The 23358-nt window shown below is 35.9% G+C and overlaps 1 protein-coding gene across 4 annotated transcripts in view; it reads left to right on the top strand.

Annotated features, from left to right (window-relative positions):
* The window catches only part of BRWD1 (bromodomain and WD repeat domain containing 1), a 64442-nt gene that overhangs the window by 26377 nt on the left and 14707 nt on the right, over positions 1-23358 (top strand). For 2 of the 4 annotated variants that reach the window (XM_055702533.1, XM_055702532.1), the window contains exons 22-37: positions 1633-1718; positions 2589-2784; positions 3824-3940; positions 4081-4188; positions 4558-4682; positions 4798-4880; positions 5349-5460; positions 11385-11446; positions 15709-15864; positions 16142-16262; positions 17811-17936; positions 18600-18675; positions 19901-19945; positions 20558-20704; positions 21846-21998; positions 22275-22444. In XM_055702533.1, coding sequence (XP_055558508.1) covers positions 1633-1718; positions 2589-2784; positions 3824-3940; positions 4081-4188; positions 4558-4682; positions 4798-4880; positions 5349-5460; positions 11385-11446; positions 15709-15864; positions 16142-16262; positions 17811-17936; positions 18600-18675; positions 19901-19945; positions 20558-20704; positions 21846-21998; positions 22275-22444 — 1883 coding nt within the window. Of the gene's footprint in view, positions 1-421; positions 478-1632; positions 1719-2588; positions 2785-3823; positions 3941-4080; positions 4189-4557; positions 4683-4797; positions 4881-5348; positions 5461-5898; positions 6040-11384; positions 11447-15708; positions 15865-16141; positions 16263-17810; positions 17937-18599; positions 18676-19900; positions 19946-20557; positions 20705-21845; positions 21999-22274; positions 22445-23358 lie in introns of those variants that run through there. The other 2 variants (XR_008730963.1, XM_055702534.1) reach the window with 2 other exon arrangements.

The following is a 23358-nucleotide window of genomic DNA, read 5'->3' as shown; positions in this document are numbered from 1 at the left end:
ATGTGAAGCCTGTTAATGTGGTTCTTCCACGGAGTCTCTTTATCTCTGCCAAGTCCTGGCTTGGGGTGCAATGGGACTTTGCAGGAGCTTTTGACTGTTGTGTTATCAGATGCTGTAGACAGCAGTAGGATTGCTTGGACTACATTTATTTTGCCTTTCACACAAGGAAATAGTCTCACACTGGGAAAGGGGGAAGAAGTGGAAAGAGAAGGTCAGATGTATTGGACTAGTCACTTCCTGTGTTAAGGAAGAGTGGTGAACAAAATGAGGGGGTGTTCAGGAGGTAAGATTATTTTGTAAGATGAAGAATAATGTTCTTTGGAAATTGACTCTTCTCCTAGCCTCTTAATAAAGAATTCCTATGTGTTTCAAAACAAATAATCGCATAGATTTAATCGAGTGTTCCTTATTTTGGGAATAGGATGGGAGGAGAGTTGACAGATGACACCAGACAAATTCAAAGCACACGAAGTGCAGGTAGTTATGTGCATTGTCCTGTAAACACTGCATATACTTAAATATTTTTGAGGCAGCGATGTTAGATCTAATAATACCAAAACTAATAATACTGTGAGAAGCCAAGCTGTGATATAAATGGTGGGGTTTTTTTCTTTTAATCCTACAAATGGTAGGGTAAAAGAAAACTGACTTAGTGAGTATTGTCCATCCTGTACACAGGTATGAACAGGTCTTTGGGGGAAGACTATTAAGTTTGTTATTCTGAAAATGACAATCAGTTAGACTAATTCAAACAGTATTAAACTTGAAGTTGCAAGTTTAAATCTTGTTTTCTTTTTTGCTTGACAACATATAACTTGGGACATGAGTAATACATGATACTTAGTCATTTCAGTTATACAAAACACATGTAAAACACAAAGTTAATGTGAATAAATTGGTTAACAGCAATCAGCAAATGACTTCAGTTGTAATATATTTTGATGTATCTTGACTATTTAGTTTTGCATTTAAATATGTGCATGAATAAATCTAATTAGTACTTGGTCAATCGGTTGATACTAAAATCAGAAAAATCACCTCATTCTAACTTGCATAACTAATGAGGGGGGAAAAAAACCAACAAAAGTGCTGAGCCGCTAACAGTATGTAAGTTGTGTGTGAATGGGAGATGTGATAGTTTTCCTTGACCTGTTTCTTGTGCGGTCTTTAAATTCTTCTTTTGCATTCTAGTGAGCTAGATTTTATTGTCTACTTGACATGACCTAACTACAGCATAGTAAGTCTGGAATTTGAAGGAAGCAAAATCAATTGCCACTTTGATAAATGATTTGAACTTAAGACTAGAAAAATGTAGAACTGTCATATGGCAGGGGGATAGAATTGTTGCTTTGTGAAGAGTTGCTACAGCAGGTGGATCCACATCTGGCTAATAAAAAGTGAGTGAATATACAGAAGTTAATGATTAATAGTGCACTCCTGAGGTTAACAGAGTAAGTTGAAATTGGCTACAGAAGGGAACTACTTTCATTTCCATTTTAACAACTGTTTTTACCAAATTTCTTCCTAACTTGGTAATACGCAGACAGGAATGGAGAATGGGTTTTATGTTTCAAACCATTAAACTATGTGCTTTAAGAAGGTTTGGGATTGACAGCCTATTTTGAAATTCAGGAAGCAGAAGAAAGTGAGGGCTCTGGCTCATCTGATGAAGAGGAAGAGTGGAGAAGTGACAAGAAAAGCAACAGTAATAGTTCTAGGTAAAAGCGAACAAACACATCCCAGCTTCTACTGTAATGAGTTTTACTTGAATTTTGGCAAGTTAAGTTGTATGGAAGTTCTGTTGTGCTTCATATGTAATAACATTTTGTACTGTACTGACATATTGCATTATTTAGTATTCCATTTTAGCAAAGATTTCTGTCTTTTAATGTAGTTTCAAATATTTTCCTTTTTGCTAGATGGCAAGGAGAAACAAGATTTTCTGGAGTGTTTTCTGTAGTGTGTTTTGTTCTGTTGAGTTACTGAGGGGTGGGGGGTTTTGTTTGGTTTGGGATTTTTTTTGCTTTTTTTTTGTTAATAATGCAGCAACAGTCAGTTGCTTGGTCATACAAAAATGGTCGGGAAAAAATAATTTTCATAAGGTTATAATTTTATTTAGAACTGAAGTTACAGATAACTCTAATCACCTTGCTATGGCTTTTTAGTTGTGAATTCTATAGCAGTACAACTGAAAATTCCTGAGAGAGATAGTTTAAAAAAAAAAAGCAAATGTGTGATTTGTGTAACTGTCTTTAAAGAATTTAAGTAGTGTTTAGCTAGTGTGTTCTTCAGGGAGGGCTCTTAACTGGTCGAGAATTTCATTGCACAATTTTCTTAAGTAAAATTACTGATTTTAGAATTCACCAGACTTAGTTTTTTGGGAACACAGTAATTCAAAGCACTTTTTAAAAAAACCCTTATGTTAAATGTTAAGTGAAGTGTTACAACAGGTTGAAGTAATTTCAGTTCTTTTAATAGTGCTTTCAACAGCAATCTAGATCTACAGATATTTGTCTAAGAGAATTCAGCATTCTGAAAAATTGACGACTTGGTTTTATATTTTCCTTGACCCCATCCACTATGGACAGTGATTCTTCAAGTAGATACTCTGACTGGATCGCTGATGCAGGCATTAATTTACAACCTCCTGTACGGACTTCTCGACGGAAAGCTATCAGATATTGCAGTACTTCTGAAGATGAAGTATTAGCAGGGAAATCATCTCCTCCAAAGAGAAGAAGAAGAAAAAGGAGGAAAAAACCCAAACCAAAAAAGCAGGAGGAGGTACAGTTAATTTCTTCTACTTGCCCTTTAGTAAATTTCTCTCTTCTAAGTTTTTAGACGTCTTCACAGGAAACTGTTAAAAGTAATTATTCCTGCCATTGGACAAGAATATTGGTATCACTACATACAGTGTACCCTTCATTAATTTAGGACTATTCCAAATGCAAGGTATCTGCTGATTTGTATGGAGGAATCTACATTCCAAATGGAAGTAATTTTCACTTTTCAAATAAAATGGGTTCTCAAGGTTGCTGGTCTCAAAGGGGAAATGTGATTATTAAATAACTGTTCAGAATACTAGACTAATACCCTGTTAAACTGTCTGGTTTTAAGTAATGTTTTTTTAAAAACTTAAGGGAGGTAGTCACTGTCTTTGTGGTGGCCATTTATATTTGGGTTGAATTTTTAATTCTTCATAAGCTACAATGATTAGTTGTCTCTAGGTTACTGAAATTTTTAAGTTTAATTTAAATAATTATCCTTTTTGAAGTTAAATTCGTTATTTTTTGCTGTTTTCCACCATAAAGGGACAAACATTATTTTTATTTTTATTTTTAAGTGCTTGGGGTTATTTTGGTATGTTTTTCTCTCCATCCTTTCACTTCCTTCTAAGTATTCTTAAAATGGTATTTTTGGAACTGTTTTTATATGGACATTTACTGTGCAATATCTCTCATAATTTTTCATCATCAAATAGTTTCTTACAGCTTGATAGATTTTTAATTGGGCACTGAGACTGCTGTCTAAATTATAAAACTGTGTTTCTCTTAAGACCTGCATAATACAGGTCTGTATTTAATAATAAGACCTTGCTTACTCAAATCTTCATATAGGAAAGGAATGCTTAATATTAGTATACAAATACAGTTAGAACTTGAGCAAAGCCTTGGAGGAATTTTGCTAATATATTTTTGGAAATGTAGTTTAGTGTTGTATAAGTTAAGCTTTTGTCTGCTGAATTAAAATGAATTTAGTTGTTTCGATGTCAGGTCAGCCATATGTCTGTTATTACTAATTTTGCTGTCTATTAAATGTGAAGGCTAATGCTGCAACACAGCCAGTAAACTTGGAATTGTCTTATGATTGCCATCCTCCTGTTTGGATAACAGACACAGCTCTTCGAAGATCCCCTTTTGTTCCTCAGATGGGCGACGAGGTAAGTATATGGATTAAGATCTTTAAACGCTTGTGTTACCCTAGATGATTATGGTTTCCAAATAGAGGAAAACATTTAAACATTTACTCTTTGTGTGCTTTGTTGTTGTGAATTTTTTTTGGTTTCTTTTTTCTTTTTAGGTAATATATTTCAGACAAGGACATGAAGCTTACATTGAAGCGGTTAGAAGAAATAACATTTATGAACTGAACCCACACAAGGAGCCATGGAGAAAAGTAGTCCTTAGGGTAGGTCTGCACTGAAGATACTGTGGGTTCAACACTAGTAGTCTGTGAATGAAGAATTGTATTACATTGTTTGCAAAATGTTGATTTGTGAGGTCATGCTGTTTCCTTATGGAAACAATATGGGAAGATGTCTTCAGTTACCAAAGTGTCTTTGGAGTTACCTGTGGGAAGCCCGAATATAAATACCGGTGTTAAAACTGCCAAGTGTGACAGACTGTCTTCCATTGAGATTTCAAATACAGTTTTAATATTTTTGGCTTTTTTTGCATGTGGTAGAATTCATGTGCTTGGCTAACTAATGTTGTATTAATAGTTCTGTGCATAGTCCAGAAGGTGATAATTGCTGAAACTGTTTGTTCTTACCTGTAGGACCAGGAATTAGTAAAAATTGTTGGAATTAGATATGAAATCGGTCCTCCCACGTTGTGTTGCCTCAAGCTTGCTTTTATAGATCATGCCACTGGAAAACATACAGACAAATCCTTTTCCATCAGGTATGTGCATCTTTATTTTTCTGAAAAGTATTAAAAAAATAGGGGTTTTTTTAAGCTTCTTACTAAAGCCCTAAGGCACACACGAGAGGGATTTTTAAAATTTTTTTTTATCTAGGTACCACGATATGCCAGATGTTATTGACTTCCTTATATTACGTCAGTTTTATGATGAGGCACGGCAAAGGAACTGGCAAGCATGTAAGTATGTTTTCTAGGTTTTTGAATAGACTAAATGATTTTGAAATCAAAAATTTGTCCTTGGCTAGTTGCTGAATATGCTAGATGCTACTTCAGAGAGCTCTCTGATAGGTACGGTCCCTTTGCCCATTAGAAATTTGAGCTTACTAACTGGTGTAACTAATCATTTTGGAGGGATTAACATAGATCTAAGATACAGTCTTCAAAACGCGTATCTTCAAAACGCGTTTTTCTTCAAAACACTGGACTGTAGCATTCACTTATGTTGTAGCTAAGTTGCAAACTTACTTAGATTTTAGCACTTCAGTTTTTTTTGGCACAATAAGTTGTCTCATCTCTTATTGCATATCAGTGCATTTAGAACTTCAAACTGAAATAAACTGATCAGAAGTTCTTCTAATTGTATGTAGAAGCAGCATAATTAACTTTTCTTGGTAGAATGTCTACACAGACTTTTATTTGCTCTAGCCGATAGGTTCCGATCCATTATTGATGATGCATGGTGGTTTGGAACAGTGTTGGGACAAGAACCATATCAGTCTCAGTATCCAGATAGTCACTTTCAGTGCTACAGTGTTAAGTAAGTATAAAAAGCTTTTACACTTCTAATGGTAGTAGTGTGGGTTGCCTCTTACATAGCTGGCTCTTTGGTATGAGAAAGTATAAATTAGTCAAATGGTTTTACTGGTTGTATTATCACTGCTCAATGGCTTCAAGTTGCTAATCTAGCACAACATGAACATTTAATAATTCGTGGCAACTTCTTAGTGAATAGTAATATGGTAAAAGAAGTTCTTTTACATTTTACATAAGACCTCTTTCACATTTTGCAAATCACTTTGTGACGACTAGTGTTGAATCTCTTCCATAAAGCAAGCAATGCAATTTCCAGTGCACGTAAATTATTATTCCTCATTGACAATTGGCTTTGAATGGGGCATGCTGAATCTCTTCTGTTGTTGCTGACATCATGATCCTTATGCTCTAAGTTCTCACACTACTGTCTTTCACATTATAGTCCACAGGAGCGAGTATACGTATAAGATGATCTCATGCTATCACTTGTGACTCCTGTAGAGGATGTTTCCAAACGTTGCTCTCTCTTCATGCTTGACACATGAATGTGAAGACAGAACTTGAGTCTCTTCACTGCCTACTGGTATTCTGTCATATTCCCTACTGTGTAGATCCCACTTGCAATTTCACCTTTTGATTTCCTCTTTGGGTGATACTCTGCTAGATAACTGGCAAGTGATGTGACCCTGTGTTACCTGTAACAGACAAATCCCTTTGACCAGTCTACTTGTCAGAGATAATACTGCCTGGACGAAGGCATATAATATCAAGTACCTTGTTCAAAACATGGCACATTGAGCAAATCAAGGGTATTTGAGTAGAAAAAAATAACTGCTTAAACACGAAAAGCCCAGAGCATCTGAGTCAGACTGGTAACAAGACAGTTGGACTCCTACGTTCTTTATCCAAGGTGTGTTCTGAAAACTGATTCCCTACTATCCCCCCATGATAGTTTGATGTTAGTGGCATTTTTGAGCACCTTCTTTCATACCAACAAAGAGGTCCTTTGAAAGGTGAGCAAAGATAGCTCTGGAGCCTCAGCCTTCAGAATGAGGATATTGTCCTTGTCCTGTTCAAGCTGTCTGGAATGGTTCTGGGATCTTGCTTGCTTTGGATTCCCCCAGCAAGGGAGGACTGTAAGCAGAATATACAGTGGATACATAACACTCCTATTTCCATCATGACCAGAGAATCTTCCCATGTCTCTTATAGTATATTTGATATTCAGAGTTTCATTGTTGGAGAGCTTTGTATGTTTTTTTTCACTCAGAGGCTTTTGAACCTGTCGCTCATCCCAAAGAGAGGAAGTACTTGTAGCTAATAGACAATTCTATAAGACTGCCAAGATTGTGCTGCATATTTTGGGTCCATGTCTCATCTACTTTACTTGTCATCTATCCCATTTATTTTCCTTAGTGGGAAGGTGTAAGGAACTTCCAGATTGAAGTTCTTGCCTGTATGCTTTTGGCAAGTGAATTTTCACTTTTGCTTCGACAGCTACGCTTAGCAAATTGGCATTCTTGATGTGCTGTAAATAAAAGCGGTATCAACAAAACAACAAATAAGTCCTCCGCAACAGATCATCTGACCACAAGGATTTCATGTTCCTGACAGTGATAAAGCTAGGACTGCTCCACACATAAAGGATCTGTTAGTATGTGCAAATACTTGTTTTTTCTTTCTGCTAGTTGCTTAATCACCCACAATAAGAAAGTACGTACAGACAAAAAACTGAAATCCAGGCTATCAGTACACTGACTTCTTGCCCTCATTTCATTTGCATTTGGACTCTTATATAAAGAGAGGGTCTTGACAAACTAAAATGGTGCTGGGTGTTTACTGACGTCTTACTCATGTCCCAGGCATGAGGGATAGTACACTTGAAGCATACCTCCTGCAGGTATTATAGGTGTAAAAATATATGAGTTACTGGCTAGTACATTTTCCCTTGTTCTGTAAAATCATGTATAGACTAAATTCCATTGAGTCCAGATACCACTATGTATATACTACTGAATCTTATTTCAAAACACTAAATTTTATGTTAGCTCAAACTGTTTTATATGCTCCCATGGAGTGTATGTACATGGAAGGTGTGTAACCTTCCACATGTTATACCTTTCATATGTTTTGTTATGTTACCAGGAGTAAGTTTAGATGGGGGTTTTGGTTGTTTTCTTGGCTATTTCCAAATCAAGTTGCCAGTTATGAATACAGCTGATTTCCTAGACTCCTTTCTTCTGTGAACACTAAAGGATATTTGAGGTTTTTAATGGACCAGCCTTTAACAGAGGAAAGTCTAGAGCTGCTTTGAAATTAGTTTAATAATTGAGTAGGTAAGCAATGCAGTGCTCTTTAAAGACCACTTTCAAAATAGCTTTTTAAAGATTTGTGCTGCTTTTGTAGAGAATGTGACTCTTCTATCTTAACTATCTTCTAGAGAAGATTCCTAAGATACGTATATGAAAATGTCTGGAGAGTTTTGCAGGTATAGTTATGTTTTGTGACTTGGCTGGGTCATTAGTTCTTTCTCAAGTCATGTCTGCCCAAGAATCTGCATATGATTCAGCAGCAGTAGCTTCATAATTTGCATCCATATGCTTTATACATTGGATGCAAAAAGATTTTCAAATACACTTCATCTTGCATCTGTTTAAGCAGAGGAAAGAACAACATAAACAGAAGTGGTTGTGACTGTCTTGGAAAAACTGCAATATGCTGTCTCTCTTCTTCACTCAGGATTTGGGTTATGGTGCTTTTGCTAATCCAGCTGAGTTTGAGCATCTGCGATTGTTCTTTGCCATGTCTGAGACAAAGAGCTTTATTAGAATAGAACTGCTTTTTTTTTTTTTTCAATACCAGAAACAACCCTTGAAAGTTGGCTTCAAAACACTCAGTGATGGAGAGTGTGGGAAACCACATTTGAATGTGAAGGGAAGTAATTGCCATGTAACTTCACACTATCACAGAATGGTCAGGGTTGGAAGGGACCTCTGGAGATCATTTAGTCTAACGACCTGTTGAACCAGGTCCACCTAGATCAGGTTGAACAGTTGTGTCCAGGCCAGTCTTGAATGTCTACAGTGAAGGGAATGTTCATAACTGAATTACTTATTGGTAACCAGGTTGTCACACGCTTAGGAATCCTCTCAAACTGTCACCATCACTGTTGTATAGATAGTATATAAATAGAAGATGTGCTAGTTGAATGTTTTGTTATTTTATTGGCTGGACAAAAATAGGTATTTGTGTAGAAGCAGCTTTATATAGTATTAAGTTGCATTACCTGTATGAATGGAGCTTAGGCAGAACTTAATGGGGCTTAAGCTGTACTAAACTGTATTGGTGTCTTACATGCAATATTATGAAGTAGTACATACATTTATTAATACCAACAACTGAAGTATTGTATATTAACTGGAGAGGAAAACGAAATGGATCAATCTTCAGAGCTTTCAGAACTCTCTTAGTTTGTAAATATCAAACAGGTTGAATTTGCATGGATCCAGGTTTTCCTAAGTTGATGGGTAATCCAAAATAATGGAGAAGTGCTCCTGCCTGAGCAGAGTTTAGTTATAAAGTATTGTAAGGATGATCATCTCAATTTTCAGTTTGTTTGAAATAAATACCAGGGAGTTATTAGACCAAATATCTATGTTTATTAAGCCATAAGAAGTAGATGGCATTCACCCAGGCATTCAAAGAACTTTGATACAAATCTCCTGGCAAAGTTGCAAACTGTCCTACAGTTGGACCCTGTACTAGAGTACTGGCAGATTGCTGTTGTAACTCTGGCCAACAGAAAAGGCTCTGGAGGGAAATTGGTGAACTGTAGACTAATATATTTGACTTTAGTTTCTGGTATGTGCCTATAATAAAAAATAATGCTGTTGAGCATAAAGATGAACTCAGCTGTAGGAAAGAGACAGCACTTCATCTGTACAGGGAAGTTCTGTCTCTACCCCTTTTGAAGTTCTGTGACTCTGTTAGTAAGCATATGAATAAAGTGGGCAGCATATATCTGGATTTTTTTGTTGAGAAGCGCTTGACAGGGTTTCTCTTGGAGATGTTAAAGAAACTAAGACTGCATAGGATTATAGCACATACTTCTAGGTGTTGCATATTGGTTGAAGGATAGGGAGGGTGCAAAAGAGTGGTTCTTAACAATCATATTTCAGGCTGTAGTAGTGGGCTCCCTCACAAACTGGTGCTGGGACAGCTTTACTCAGTGTCCTTCTAAGCCTCTTGGAGGGCTTGCACGGTGAAATATCCAAATACCACAAGTAATTTCAGGTAGTAGTCAACCACTATTATAAAGGCGAGGACTTCCAGAAGGACCTCATAAAACTGAATGGGTAAAAAGTGCCAGACAGTTGTCAGAACAGATGTATATTAGGTAGGATATCTGAGGGAACGATGGTCTTATTTATGCTTATATGATATTGAGCTTGTTAGTTGATTCCGCTGAAGACAGAAATGCTGAGGTAGTCATTGAGAGCTCTCCACATGTCAGCTGTGTGCGCAGTGGCAGCTACAAAAACCATCAAGGTGTTGGCCACAATCAGAAAGGGTATCAAGGACAAAACAGTATTGCTCGCTGCTTTCTAGCAGTGTGGTGTGCTGATTCTTGATGCATTTTATGTCTTGGCATCTAAAGGGAGACATAATGGCTTTGGGAGAGGTACAGGGCAACTAAAATTATTAAGAGCATGTAGCAGATGCTTTGTGGGTTAAGACTAAGAAAAACGTGACTCTTCAGATGGAAGAGAAGGGTGAAAGGGGTTGTTTCATAGCTGACAAAATCATAAAGGTGGTAGGCAGGATGAATAGAGAATTGCTCTTCACCACATTCAGTAATGACAGAACTGGAGGTACATGTTAAAATTTGTGTGAGATTTGTTTAAAAGAGTTTGGGTTTGTTTTTTTTAACATTGGGGGTAATGAACTTTGGAAATGTATTTACACAGGAGGTTGTGGAAACAGGAATAGCAGGTTCAAAAAGGTATTGTACAAAAATAAAACAGATCCTAAAGGACGTAGGTTGGGATGTATTCACAAACCTTCCTCAGGGAATACAGTGGCCAGGAATGCTGGAAGTACAAGTAGAATGGACTTGTACCAGGATCATACACTCTCCGTAAACAGCATCTCCCAATAATAGTTTCAAAGACACAAATTACTAGTCTAGCTGGACCAGTAGGCTGTTGAGCTGATCAAGTCAGCATTTCCTACCCTTGAAATACCAAAATTCATTGCTATTTATGTTATTAAAAACATGTAAAAATCTGCCTAAAAGTGGTAGGATTTGGAAAGATCTCAAAATGATATTCATATCTAATACTTAAGCATCAGAGTGAATATCAGTACTGTACTATCAGTATCAACTGTGCTTGCCTTGGCTTCCTCTTGGCCCTTACTTAACTTTAGATTCTTTATTTTATATTTACTCTTTTATTTGTCTTAATGTAGCATACCTTATAAAATGAAATGTTAATATACCAAGTACCTCACTCACAGTTCTTCCTTTCTCTGAAACTTTCCAGACTTGGGCAACTACTGTTGTGGTTAGCAAAGAAATTCTGTGTGTTTTTTCTCATATCCTCCCCTTGATGTTATCTTATTTTTCCAAATATATGGCTTATTTTTCTTTGCAACTTCTTGATACAGGCTTTGTAGAATTGATTTTTATATTGGGTAAGTTGCATATAGCCAAAATCAGGAGCACAGTTTTAATTTGAAATTCATTATAAGGAATGTTTATTTTTTGCACTGTGATAGCTGATGGCTAGCTAATGTTTTTGTTTATATGCATGTTTATACAGTGTATCTTATTGATACCTAAAACAAGCTGTGATTTAAATATGCTTGGAGCGAATACTTCTGAGTCACAATAACTTTATTATTTTTTTTTTTAACTTGGTGTATCAGATGGGACAACGGTGAAATTGAAAAGCTTAGCCCATGGGACATGGAACCAGTTCCTGATAATGGTAGGTAGAAACTCACTTAACAGTTTAATGTGTTTTTCCCTCTTTCCAGTTCCTTCAACTCATGCAGATAGCAGACCTTATACAATTCCTGTCTTTCTTGCCACTAAGTCTTCTGCGTACAGTATCCATTGTGCATATCTACTTAACAGGTGGAACTTATATGGTAATAGTTGTCCTTTAAATTATAAAGAATGTCAGCAGGGTGTTCCTGTGTGTTTAGGCAAGCAAGTTCTTAAAGACAGTCTTACTTCAGACTTGGTGAGATACTTTGAATATACCTATATTGTTTTCCTTTGCATCTTCCAGAGCAATTTTGAAGGAAATACTTAAGAAGTGTAGCTCAGGCTTATGGAATAAAACCTGCTGCTTCCAAATGTCAAGTTTCAAGAACATCTCAAGTTTCAAAAGCTAGTTTAATACATTACAGTATAGGTGGGTGGGGAAAGAATATGTATAGAATAATTTCCAGTCAGCAAATACTTGCATATTGTTTAAATCCAGCAATTTATAAAATTTGTGGTCAAATCAAAATTAACTGTAAATGAAGAAGTTGCATTCCTTGTTTTTCTTACTTGATTCAGTTTTCCAGTGCTTGTCAGTATACTACCTGGGTGAGGGGAGGAAAGTTTGTGAAATACTGAGAGAGTAGTTACTGAATAAGCTGTCAAAAAGGTAACTAATTTTCTTAATAAACTTTGCTAGGAGTTAACTTGTTTCCCATACACCAGAAAGGCTATGTTTTTTCGTAAATACAGGTATATTGTACACATGCGGCTGTTCTCAGTAGCCACCTGACTGTCTAATCTTTGAAGTTTTAGCTGGCTGTTTCAGTCATACCTTGTGGTGACAAAATCTGCAAAACAGTCTGAAATCAATACAAAATTGAAATCTTTATACATTCTAGTTTACAGAAAACAAGTAATCAGCAGGATTTTGTTTTTACACATGCACAGATTCAAATTGAAACATTTAATTTTCTCACTACCACCATCTGTCTCCTCACATACAGAAGCTTTTCTTACTCATCATGAACTGGTTAATGCTTCCCATGTATGTTGTTGAGAGACAGTCATATTATTAGAGGCTCACAGGTCTTGCATGTGAAGTTAAGTCAGGATTTATTTTGTTAATAGGGCAAACTGTATCAATTTCTTCTGAACACTGTATACTATGGTTTAAGTCGCTGTTTATATCAATGTATTAGTTATCACTACATCTTCCTGTGGATTGAAATACAGAGAATAGTGGTCTCAACCACTTAAGTTTGATAGCACAAAGGAACTAGAATTCTTGAAATTGCTACACTGGGAATGTAATCACAGAGGCATCCTACAAACACTAATTTAAATCTGGGTAGTATCGCATGTGTAAATCATCATTTACTGGCAGTATCAGAGGTAAATTTTAATTTCTTTGATCTAAGTTATTACTTTGCTATATTAAGAGCTTAAGGTTTGATTGATCTGAGAAGCTGCGACTTTACCATAGGAAAACTGGGAAGGTGACACAAAAAAAACCCCACAAAACCAAAACTAAAAGCTAGTATGTCTTTTTTTGTGGACAAGGTCAAAGAATTGAGACCAGAACAGGTCAAGGATAAGTACCACAGCAGCCATTAGGGTAAAGGAAGAACAAAAATTGTCCAAAGACAATCCAGAACTCCTTATTTTCTATGTTTCCAGGCAGAAAATGGCACTGTGTAGAGAAGTAAAGCTCTCACAGAAAGTTTTTGTGCCTTTATAGAAAGCATTATTATGTTAACAATTAAACCTCAAATCCCTTTCTTTCTTTCTTTCTTTCTTTCTTTCTTCAATTGAATGACTTACAGATGTAAGTCATTGATGTACCTTGCATTTGCCACTCTTCTTTCAAAATGTTTCTACAGTTTACAGTAGATGTATGGGAGAAGAACAGCACTGAAGTTGGACTAACTGGCAGGTCACAACTTTTAATTTCTTACCTTTTGTATCCTGCAAGCATAAGTTTTGTCTCATGGCTCTCAAGATACAATATCGCATGTCAAGCTCTTGTCTTGTCAGGGACAATGCTGTAGAGACCAGGAAAAGGTGGTGCATACGGACCTGACAGTTCCGTTTTCAGCAGCCTGCTTACTAAACCATTGTTGGTGTGTAATGGCTGTTGTGTATATAAACTGCCTCTACCTGTACTGTAAGCACTGCAACCCTCCTTCTGCGGGTTCAGCTTTATGGGACCCATATGCATATGGTCATACTGTAGAGAGAGATGTATAACATGCCAGGGGTTATGACAAGTCCTCTGTGTCACATGCACCAGGGTGCTGCAAAGAACACAAAGCAGAGATCTTTACATGTTTGTTGGGAAGGACAGAGTTTTGTTTTTTTCTATCTGTCATTCTGCTTTACTTGTTAACTCCTGCAGGAGAAAATCCCTCTTGAGCACTTATGCAGCAGAGTACCAGATAACCATGTTGAGTTCTTGACACAACCCTGTGTAGGTGTAGAAGCATTACTTGGTGCTTTCTGTTTGTGTTGTCTTCAGGAAGTTGCAGAACTTCTTTTGGCTCAAAGATAAGTTAGAAGGATCATCTGAGTGAGTCACCTCTGTCCCTTCAGCTTTTCTTAGTACCTTTTTGTATTTTATCCATTTGCTTCTTGAAAAACTGCTTCATCTTTAGTACTATTTCAATGGATTACAAATACTGTTAGGGTTCCATCAACACAATAATGAACAGAAGACTAGAAATTACTTTGGGTTATGTCCTGGTTTTGGCTGAGATGGATTTAGTTTTCTTCTCAGTAGCTGGCACAGTGCTGTGTTTTGGATTCAGTATGAGAATAACGTTGAAAACACGCTGGTGTTTTTAGTTGTTTAGTATATAAACGGAGGACTTGGCTAGGTGGGGCCAATCACTGCTTAGGGACTGGCTGGGCATCATTCAGCGGGTGGTGGTGAGCAATTGTATTGTGCGTCACGTGGGTTTTGGATTTTATCCCCTTCTCTTTCCATTATTATTATATTATTATTTTATTTCAGTTATTAAATTGTTCTTACCTCAACCCTTGAATTTTACCACCTTCTCCAATTCTACTCCCTGTCCTGCTGGCAGGGCAGGCAGGGGTGGATGCTGAGCAAGTGGCTGCATGGTATTTAGTTGCCAGCCAGGGTTAAACCATGACAGGCTGAGACCAACACTGTTCCGCTGAAGGAAAAAAATACTCTTTTTCATAAACTTAGAAGATCCCTCACTAAAGCTAGTTGTTTTTTTTCTCTGCAGTAGTTCTAGCTGAAATGTATTTTAGAATTTGTATGTAACATACTCATGGATTACAGTTACTGTTACACTGACAAGGACCCTATTCTCTTTCTTGCTTTCATTTTTAATGGGCAGACTCTCGGAAGCTAATGGAAGTTATTACTGTTAGTTTCTAGCTATAAACCTACATGCTTTATACAGTTGAATTAATCTGCTAACAACAAATTATTTATCTGCTAATTCCAGTTGTCCTAATTAGTACAAAGAAGTGATCTTGCTTACCCACAGTGTCTGATGAGGAATGTTCACATGCTTGTTCCTTTTCAAGTGCTCAAATGAAATGAAGAACTCTGGGAACTTCGCTTATGTAAAACAACGGAAATGCAGCAACTGCAGACATACTAAAAACAATCTGGAGTTGAGGGGGGAAAGATACCCCAGTCATTCTGCACTGGCCAGATTGCATTAGTCTTTGGAAGCGTGACTCTTTCCACAGAACCGTGCCTCACAGCTTTATATTTTTACTAATTCTTAGTGCTTTGAAACAATCTGCCATGTTCAAAACAAACGTTTTTTTTAAATGTCCAAAAGAACAGTTGTTAATGTCAGGAACAATGTCACAAAGTATGTTGCCTATCTTGCTCATTTTTGAAGGCTTGGGGCACGAATTTGCTCACTAAAACTAAGTTATGATCTTGTGAAGTTTCAGGCGTGCATTTAAACTGAAAGCATACAGACAGTTCTTCTGATTTTACGTCCTTTTAAGTCTAGTGCTTAGATGAAGAGAGGAAAGAGTCTTCAGGAAACTCAGATCTGCAGACAAGGCAAATAAAAGATGTCTTTGCTGTTTATGCACTTTGTGTACTTTTTTTTCCCCATAGTCATAGCATTAAGCTCCACTTTAAGGCAAGAATTTTTTTGTCAGTTATGAGCATATGAGTACTTAATTAGCGTGAGTATGTAACAATTTATCTTGGTTTTTTGTGTTCTCACTTGTTACCCTTTCCTGTTTGCTATCACTCTTCAGTTGATCAGCCTGAAGAATTAGGAGCTAGTGTTTCTGTGACTTTCGAAGAGGTGGAGAAGCTACTGTATAAACCCCAAGAAGGGGAGTGGGGGATGAAATCTCGTGATGAAGCATGCGAGCGGATTATCAGTGGTATAGATCAGCTTCTGACACTCGGTGAGCATGTAATCTACCCTTTAGGTATTTTTCTTCTAACATTACATTTATAACCAGCTCTCTGGAATATCCGTGGCATCCTTTAAAATTCCCTGTGATGGAAGTACTGTAATTCATACATTTTTATGTGCAGTTCTTTCTGTCTGTACTGAGGTTTTTTAATTCTTACACATCATTGGTTTTATCAAGAATAACTATACAAGGCAATTGAACACCTGGCTCAACTGTCATATGCATACAAGCCTTGAAATAGTTTAATCTTGCTGTTTCTTAACAGACATTTCAGCAGCTTTTGCCGGTCCAGTTGACCTGTGTACATATCCCAAGTACTGTACCGTGATTGCTTATCCAACAGACCTGAACACTATTCGGACAAGGCTGGCTAACCGATTTTACAGGTTTGTATTAGCAGTGGAAACAAGGGAGAATGTGGCCTTGAGTTTGTCTGTTGTGAGAGGATTAAACTTTTGTAGTAAGAACAGTTATTCTTTTTACAAACACTCTGAAAACCAATAGCCTGGTGCCTGAACTGAGCATTCCTAGTGTTCTGTAGCAGGGCTCTGATGCTTGATAACTGCAACATTATATTGATTTTTATTATTAAGGTTTTTAGTTAAGGAAATTGATTTCAGCATATATTGGTACTGTTTTCAGAGTTGCAATAAGCAGTGACATTCTTTCTTTGAGAAATGTGCTATTTAAGATTAGTAAATACTAAAAAAAGATATTTGAAGCTAATTCAATGCTGAAGACTTAATTCAGTTTTTGAAGTACTGTACCTCAGTTACTTTGAATTTGAAGAGGTTTAAACTCTTAAGCGCTTAATACTTTCAGAAATGGCCTTAAACACAGAGCTGAAATGTTAAATATTACCACCAGTATTTTAGATTATAGAAAATTATGGTAGAGAAAGAGGGAAGAAACTGTATAGTTCTGGTTTGCTGGATCCACTGGGTATCCAATAGCTCTAAAAGAAATTTCAGGATGTTCTTCATCTGGACTTGAATTCAGTGTGTTTTCCTCCTATGTAAGACTTGAAGTAATGCCTTGGAAAATAGTTTGAAATTCTGTAGGTAGAGAGCTGCAAACTTGGGGCATCTGTTTCACAGCTACAAGAAATTGGTAAAATGGATGATGAAATTGCATAGTTGTGCTAGCTCATTTCTATCAAGTTACAATTTTAATTTGTAGCAGTTTCTATAAATCTGTCATCTTACAGAGGGCACTGCTTAAACTGCTCAGTTGGCCTCAAAGCAAGGTATTTGAGGGAAGACAGAAAAAAAACATCATGGCTGTCTTTTAAAAATGTAATTGGACTAAGCTTATTGCCACTCTCTTAATTGTTTGTGCCTTTGTTTATTAGTTAAGATTAATTACTAAGATAACTACGGAACTTGTGTTCCATTTGACAGGGCCTTGTGACAAGCTTCTGATGTTTCCAGAATAAATGTTACAGTTTACGGTGGTGGTTAAATAGTACTTTTTCCCCTCCTTTTGAAGGAGGTCAAATGTAAGCTTTTTAATGCATACATTTTTAAGGCATCTAGGAAATCCACAGTCCTCAGTATTATTTCAGTGATGTTTTATAATTTAATGGTAACAAATGCTAGTGCTTACTTGGCTAGTTTTATTAATGGAATTTCAAGAATGAAACCAAAGTATGCTAGAATTTCACAAACTTTCTGAAGATGAATTATCAACGAGTTGGAAAACGAGTGAGCAAAGATGTGCATTGTTGGTTTTCCTTCCTTGAGTGAATATCTGTATACATATATGCATATCAGTTTTGCATGTGAATGAGAAGTTTGAGACTGGTCTAATGAGATTTAAAACAAAGGACATATATCTTAATCTGATGGGCACAGAAAACTACCAAGATTTAATTTTTGCAATTTTAAAGCTTTTCAGCTTAGTGTTAAAGGTGCAGTGTTATTTTTAATTTTAAGGAGGATCTCTGCATTGGTTTGGGAAGTAAGATATATTGAAAGCAATGCTAGGACCTTCAATGAACCTGGGAGTGCTATTGCTAGAGCTGCAAAAAAGATCACTAACCAGCTCTTAAAGTTTATCAAGTAAGTGACATTTTAATCTAAATAGTGCTTGAATACTTGCACTCTTAAATGGTGGGAGAGTATAAGCATCCTAATATCCCTTTGTTGTGAATGCTGCTTCTTTTCATTTCTTACTATTTTTCAATGCACTGCAGGACAGTGATATAATTCTCTTTGACTATTATCTTGACCAGGGAAATACTTAAATGTTCAGCATAGATACGGTTTAACTTTTTCCTTTAGTAGCCTTCACTGGTATTTATAGTATCAAAACGTCACTTGACATGAAAGTAGCTCAACCTATAAAGTAAGTTCTGTGCTGTCTAGCATCTGTAGAAGTTCCTGTTGCAGCTTTTCTGACTTGGTTAATTTGAAAGGTTTATTTTAAAAGATGTTAGTTTAGGCAGTCTTCCTGCAAGTAAATCAGGTGTGAAGACACCTTTCAAATCCCTAGTGCTAATTTCACCCTCCTTCCCTCCCATTTTCTGAAATGCACAGTACAGCAGGTTTTCAGATGTAATGTGACTTTCTTAGTAGTATAATCATCATGTGATTTTTATATTTCATTTAATTTTAAGTTACTGTCTTTCAGTTTGTGTAGCTCTTGGCTGTGGCTGGGTTTAATCTAGGAAATGATAACTATGTTTTTGCTATTCCAGTAACAGAGATTTAATTGCATTACAGTGATCAGGACTGTACAAACATTTTTGAATTATGTAGCACAACAGATGATGAACAAGATTGTCTTGATGCTGATCTGGTAAGCTTTTTTAATGAATAATTTCAGTAATGTATGGTTGTAAGAAAATAACACCAGCCTTCAATTATTTTTGATAAAATTGTTCAGTTATTTTTATAGAGATATTTGTTTATATCTAGACATTTACATAGCTAATATAAACACGGAATATGTTGTGAATGTGGGGAATGATGTGAGGAGATGCTTTATTAAAATAATTTTGAGTTGTCAGTATTCATTAAGAAGTATAACAAATAAGCATTTTTGTGCTGTGGCTGTATGCCAACAACTAGAACAATTATTTCAAGTTTTGCGAGTGCCACTGTATTTCTGAAACGTGTTCATGTGCAGTAATGTAATATAAATATTTCGAGAGTATAGTCTTTCATTGTATTATATGCATCTGTCTATTTGTAAGGTCAAAATTGTTATTCATGTAGTCATAAACGCTAAAAGCTGACAAGTTGGTAACTATAGCAGTGATGCTTTAGCTCAGTATCTCTGTATACCATAATATGAATCATGCATCAGATGTGCATGCCTCATTGAGAATTTAATAGTGTGTATTTATCTTTTATCTGGTAGAGGTAAATATTCACTGTTGCAGTGCTGTATGTTTATTAATAGTGTACCCAAATTTGCCCAAACGGATGTCTTCTTTTCACATCTTGATTTCTAATTTGGCATTTATGAAAAAGACTTCATAAAGTTGGAAAGCAGCTGCTTGCCCTTGCAAGCTAATATGTAGGGAGGAAATTACACCGAGTCCTTTTAGTTCTCTTTCTCACTTCTTCAGCATCACACATTGTAAGTTTTTTCTTTTTACCAAAAGTAACTTGATCACAAGATGTCTTTTCCTAAACTCAGGACAAGAAAATACTCAGAAAGTTTTATGACGTGTATTATCACTGAATTAAATTGTTTACAATCTTTAGTCACTGAGGTTCAAAGCTGATAGGTATCTTTTCATTGCAATTTCTGGTGGTGTTTTTTCCCTTTGTATTAAGGACAAGTGTTGCAGTTGGGAATCTTCAGGTGGTACCCAGGGTCTGTCTTTCCAAGTCTCTCAAATGCTATGTGTGTATATATGTGTTATTTTTTATATGTGCTCATCTTCCGTCTTACTGAGAGAAATTAGAATAAAAATCTGTTTTTATCACAGTATCAAATCTAACGATACTTTGAGCACCCATTACCTATTTTTTCATATTTAATTTTTAAGATGATTGATTTTTATTTTGTGCAGGATGATGAAAAATGTCTTCCACAAACATCATACAGAAGAAGAAAAGTGAGTTAACTAATCTTTACTATATATACTCAATTCAGGTCCGGCGGGAAGAACTGATTAGCAGACTGTATTGAAATTCTGTGAGGCTGTTGCTCGGTGTTATAGAACATAGTTTTTCCGATGATACTAAGGAAGTAAAATCGTTGCTTAAATAGATCTTTGGTCATTTAATGCTTCTGTACTTGTTCTGCATAGTTTTCTAGGAAAATACTACGTACGAGTTTAATACCAGTGCTGTCCAGTGTAACAGTTTTCAGTTATCTGTATGATACTGAAGTAAAACCATTATTCAGCTGAGATGCTTCAAAAAAATATTTTGAGTGATGGATATTATTAAAATCATCTTGAGAAAAATTTGGTATCAGAAGGTGTATTTTTGTGTGCCTTAGTTATTTAGTAAAAAAACCTTGAAAGATAGTAAAAGTGTGTAATTTGTCAGTTAATTAATAAAGGTTAGGCAAAACATCTGCTAGTATTGTAGTGCCCTTTTTGTTGTAATACAATACATTTGGAAGTGTGTTTTCTGCTACAGAAATAATTTCAGAGAAATTATCAGGTTTAGGTTTTCTTGTTATATTTCAGTAATGCTTTTTTTCTAACTTTCTTTCCAAGGGACGGGGCTTCAAAAAAGGAAGAAGTGTGAAAAATGGCTATGATGAAAACTGTTGGAAGAAGCAGTGTATGGAGCTGGTGAACTTAATTTTCCAGTGTGAAGATTCTGAGCCTTTCAGGCAGCCAGTTGATTTAGATCAATATCCTGTAAGTTGTTCTTATTAACCTTGTAAAATACAAATACTACTTAGGTTTTTTCTTTTGGTGTTTGGTATCATAGTAAGATCTCCACATTGCTCTTGCAGCTGTTTATTCTCTTCGTGTTTGTTTGGCTTTAGTCCCAAACCGCTGAAAGAAGTTTGCATTGCTCTGTGCTTAGAACTACGTGCTGTATGCTCTGCTGCGTCAAGATGTAACATCCATAAAAATATTGACACAGAACACAAAACAACTGTAGAGTGGTGATGGTGTCCAAAAATATCCTGATACTTTAAATATGGTTTGAAACGACTCAGTCTTTTTTTGCTTGCTTTCTTACTGTCCCTTATAGGGAAATAATTTTAGATAACTCTGTATGTTCTTAATTAAAACTAGTTTCTTGAGGGACAATCTACAAAATCTGTTTACTGAGCCTAAGCTATGACTTTGGGTTGTTTCTTTTCTTTCTCTTAGCTGTTCATGGTATTCCTAATAACTCTTCAGTCTCTTTTGTCTAAAAACCCAATAAACTTTCAAGAAAGGAAAAAAAACTTATTAACAAGCATGCAACAGTCTTCATATGGACTTCATATCTTAGGTCTCACTTCAGGTTTTAAAGACATCTTGAGGTTCTCTAAAATTCATTAAGAGGAGAGATAGATGTGTTTTGATTTGAGTTTTGGAATTTTTTTTGTTTGTTTTTTTCTTAACCCAGATCAATTTGTTTCTCATAGTAAAATGCATCAGGGAAAGGATTACATGACTACTTAAGGGCAGTCTCATTTTGATTAACAATAAAAACATTGACCCATTGTTACTGGGTAGCTTTTATTGAGGAAACTTGGGAGAACTGAAACTTGAAATCTGCATATGCAAGCATGTGATGTTGTGTGAACGCATGATCCTTCAGAAATTCTGAAGACCACCTTGAAAATGAGCAAGAGTTTGTATGGGATAATGTGGTGGAGAATTCACATCAACTAAGCTCAGCAGAAGTATTGCTGTCAGCTGGTTAGGTGCTTCTGTTTTCAGCTGATGGTTAAGATAATCTGGGGTCATCTTAGTTACCCTTAAATTACAGAAATAAAATTGATAAGTGGTGGTTGTCCTTTATGCCTTCTGGGATTTTGTTTTCATATGTTTTGTCTAGGATTACAGAGATATTATAGACACTCCAATGGACTTTGGCACAGTGAAAGAAACTCTGGAAGCTGGAAATTACGACACTCCAATGGAACTGTGCAAAGATATAAGACTGATATTTAGTAATGCAAAATCTTATACTCCAAACAAAAAGTCAAAGGTAGCTGTTAATATTGGGGGGGTTATGCTTGTGTTAATGAAATGAAGTATTATTTTGGAATTGGTTTGTTTATCAGTACTTTTGATAACACTGCTGATTGGATAGATAGTGGGGGGGAAGTATGACAGAAATACTTAATATGTTTATTTCTTGTTTATCTAGTTGCATAGGATTGCATGCTGTGGTTTTTCTATTTTCTGTACAGGTTTTAATTTTAGAAATGTTTATTCTTGGATGAAAGGTTCTGTTTTTAATATAAGCCACTTCCTTACCTAGATTTATAGTATGACCTTGAGATTGTCAGCACTATTTGAAGAGAAAATAAGACGGATTGTTTCAGACTTCAAAAATGGTCAGAAACAGAATGAAAAACTACGAAGAAACCAGAGGTATACTAGAAGATTTCATAATCAAAGCTCAGTGCAACATCCTACCAAAATGCTCAGGTAATGAAATTACGAAGATGTAGATATATATCACAGCTGACTAATGTTCATATTGACTGTCACATTTAGTCTACTAAGAAGAGACCGATGGGTTTATTAAATGGCTAGCTAACTTCAGTGAGACTGTACAATTACTTCTCCTGCAGTAGGAAAGACATACTAAAAAAAAAAAAGTGGTTTTTTTGTAGTATAAAACTGGCTGTGAAATACCAAAGGCAATGAAGAGTAGAAAAGGTTGGGGGTTTTGCTTTTCTTTTTTTAAATCAGTTGAGGAATGAATATTTACTCTGAAATAAGGAGGAAGGAAACAAAGATTTACTTGCTGTATATTTTATGGAGATTACAAAGCTACATATGTCATGTGTTTTATCATGCACAGAAGAAAGTCAGTCCTATGGAATTCATAGAAATTTTCACTTAATGTAGCATTCTGTTGGTAGCTAGAGATGTCTTTTCTCTTTCAAAGGAAAACAAGCCTTTGAGACAACGGCTGATTGACACAATTATCTCATGTATTCTTAATTTGCATATGGGATGAAGTGAGGTAAAACCAAAATCTTGGAAACTTGATTTTATACCTTCCTGCTATTGTCCAGCTTTTCTCATCTGGCAATGAAAGGACAGGAATAGGAGTATTAAGAAAGAAAAGAAAGAAAAATATCTAAGAATACATTACTTTGCCGTGTTTGATTTTCTTCTGTTACAGTTTCAGTGGATTACTTCTGCACTTTGCAATTGTGTTACGTATACATGTTGGATTATACTACAGGCATACCTAGCAGTGGGCTTTAAGCTTTACTGGGATTATTCCCTGGGTTCTCATTTCTTTCCGGAGAAATAAAGATACAAACAATCAGGATAGACAGAAATTTTCCATTGAAACGACATTTCTGTTTGTATCTGAAGAATTGTAT

This window comes from Falco cherrug, chromosome 2 (assembly GCF_023634085.1).
Source record: "Falco cherrug isolate bFalChe1 chromosome 2, bFalChe1.pri, whole genome shotgun sequence".
NCBI classification, from domain to species: Eukaryota; Metazoa; Chordata; class Aves; order Falconiformes; family Falconidae; genus Falco; species Falco cherrug.
The sequence above is the reverse complement of the archived record's forward strand: the minus strand, read 5'-3'. Positions and strand labels throughout refer to the sequence as shown.